The 2685-nt window shown below is 38.8% G+C and overlaps 1 protein-coding gene across 1 annotated transcript in view; it reads right to left on the bottom strand.

Moving 5' to 3' along the window:
- Positions 1-1497: 1497 nt before the first annotated feature.
- The window catches only part of LOC106467940, a 47261-nt gene continuing 46073 nt past the window's right edge, over positions 1498-2685 (bottom strand). Inside the window, exon 3 of the mRNA XM_013928326.2 lies at positions 1498-2177. Coding sequence (XP_013783780.1) covers positions 1940-2177 — 238 coding nt within the window. The 3' untranslated portion in view covers positions 1498-1939. The remainder of the gene's footprint in view (positions 2178-2685) is intronic.

Genomic DNA, 2685 nt, shown 5'->3' with positions numbered 1-2685 from the left:
AACGGAAACCACACAAGCCCCCAGTCATACTCACTGACAACGGAAACAATACAAGCCCTCCAGTTATTCCCATAGAAAACGGAAACCACACAAGCCCCCAGTCATACTCACTGACAACGGAAACAATACAAGCCATCCAGTTATTCCCATATAAAACGGAAACCACACAAGACCCCAGTCATACTCACTGACAACGGAAACAATACAAGCCCTCCAGTTATTCCCATAGAAAACGGAAACCACACAATACCCCAGCCATACCCACTGACAACGGAAACAATACAAGCACAAACCCGCCAGTTATTCCCCTAGAAAACGGAAACCACACAAGACCCCAGCCATACCCATCGACAATGATAACAATACAAGCCCTCCAGTTATTCCCATAGAAAACGGAAATCTCACAAGACCCCAGCCAATACCCACTAGACAACGGAAACAATACAAGACCCTCCAGTTATACCCTCTGACAACGGAAACAACACAAGCCCTCCAGTTATTCCCATAGAAAACGGAAACCACACAAGACCTCAGCCATACCCTCTGACAACGGAAACAATACAAGCCCTCCAGTTATACCCATAGAAAACGGAAACCACACAAGACCCCCAGCCACAACGGACTCCCTTCATGATTCACAGAGGCCCCGATGTACCACTCAAAAGGGGTGGGGGTTTTCATACCCAAAAACAAACCCCGTTAAGACATCCGCCTGTGATATCTGAACACTTGTGCCACGTTCAGTCTCTCTAGGTTGTACGAGGGGGCATGAACACAGTTTCAAACATGGCGCCCCAGTAATCTTGAGGAGGGCCATGAACACCATGATTCCATATTCATCATGCCTAGGTGACCTACGAGGGGCTTCTTAGCTCCCTCCTGGTAGGGGGAGATAACCTGCCAAGTTTGGTCCTGTTAATTTCAGACATGTGGCAGACAAACAAACAAATTGACAAACACATAACTTGATTTAATTTAGGATATTAGTACGTTATGTTAAAAATCTGGCTAACTGCCAGGTTCTGTTAAACGTTCATTAACAAAATAAACAAAATGACGAGTCAGAAAAAATAACATAAGTTGTTTCTTTTATAAAATGACAACACGATCTTTATTGTTTCTTGTGATAAACTATACATAAATGTTCTCTATATAACACACTGATAGGCTTAAGCTAATCTTTTAGCTACAGCTCAGACCTTTGGCTTAAATACATGCATGGTTATACCTCGATAAAGTCAGAAACAGAAGTGACAAAACAATTTTCCAATTTATGTAGCGTACCTAATGTTAACAGATAATAGTAACTAAATACGAAACAATAATGAAAGAGAACTACCAGTCACGTGTTAATTTCGGTAATAATCATCTTAACAGTAATAATATTATAAGATTGGTTGAAGATCACTGTATATGATAAACGTGTATATCACAACACATAAAGGTTAAGCAGTAAAATCCCACATTTTCACATGCAGTATACACTGTTCTGACGTATTCATACAAAGTACGGTGGCGTTGCTGTAACAATGACATCGAAATAATAAAAGGAAAAAAAATGTTAAAAGAGAACTAAGCCCACTACTAAATTCATATCCTTCAGACGGCAATATCAATAGAATAATTTAGAATGTTATAAGCAGAAAAGTGGATAATCTAAATAGTATAAGTCAGATAAAAATAAAATGAACTTCATTTATAAAATTCTCGTCACTTCACGTTGTGTTATTCTTTCTGATAGGTGTCACTAGCTACTTGTCCCATCTAACTGTACTGTATCCATACGACAAACGTGGCTCTTTTTGAACTTACGCGTCTTTAAACCTGTAACAGACTAATTAATTAATAACCACCATTTCATTACGTGTAAAATCACATCTGATTGAGTGTCAGAGCTTTTCAGTCAGTTTTTTCCAGACAGATCACTTGCCTAGATAGGCTACTGTAGGCACCACCTAGTGAGCAGAAGAAGTAACACGATTGTAAAGCCGGTGGCCTGTGAAACTGATGATCGGCCGCACTTAGTGGTATCGTAATTCTCACAGTTTACCTTATGTTTCTTTTGTAACAAAACACGAGCTACTCCCAGACTGTTCTCAATGATGTATTGGGCGGGTTCGGCACAGCCTGTTTCTTCAGCTGCCCTTGCCTGACAGACTTCGAGCTTGCAGAAGTTCCTGCAAAGTACAAGAAGAACAAATCAACCTAAGTTGTTGGTTATTATTTATAAGATGTCAAAGAGAAAAACTTCATAGATAAAAAGTGCTTCGTTTTTTCTGCTGCAAGTTTCAAATACTTATCATACCACCAGTATTCTAAAAGTTAGCAAGTTTTCCTTCGAATTATTTAAAAAAAAAGAACACTTTTTACATTCAAAAGTTCGGGGTCACTAAAAAGGTAAATTGTGTAAAAACAGAGGATATAACGGGTGTGAAACCAAATTACACTAAGAGATTTGAAGTCGAGTTATGACAAGGGATGTAGTAACATGGTAAAATAAAGGATATGACATCATGATAAGATAACGGGTGTGAAACCAAATTACACTAAGAGATTTGAAGTCGAGTTATGACAAGGGATGTAGTAACATGGTAAAATAAAGGATATGACATCATGATAAGATAACGGGTGTGAAACCAAATTACACTAAGAGATTTGAAGTCGAGTTATGACAAGGGATGTAGT

The sequence above is a fragment of the Limulus polyphemus genome, unplaced genomic scaffold, assembly GCF_000517525.1.
Source record: "Limulus polyphemus unplaced genomic scaffold, Limulus_polyphemus-2.1.2 Scaffold2804, whole genome shotgun sequence".
NCBI lineage: Eukaryota > Metazoa > Arthropoda > Merostomata > Xiphosura > Limulidae > Limulus > Limulus polyphemus.
This window is presented reverse-complemented; position numbering and strand designations above follow the sequence as displayed.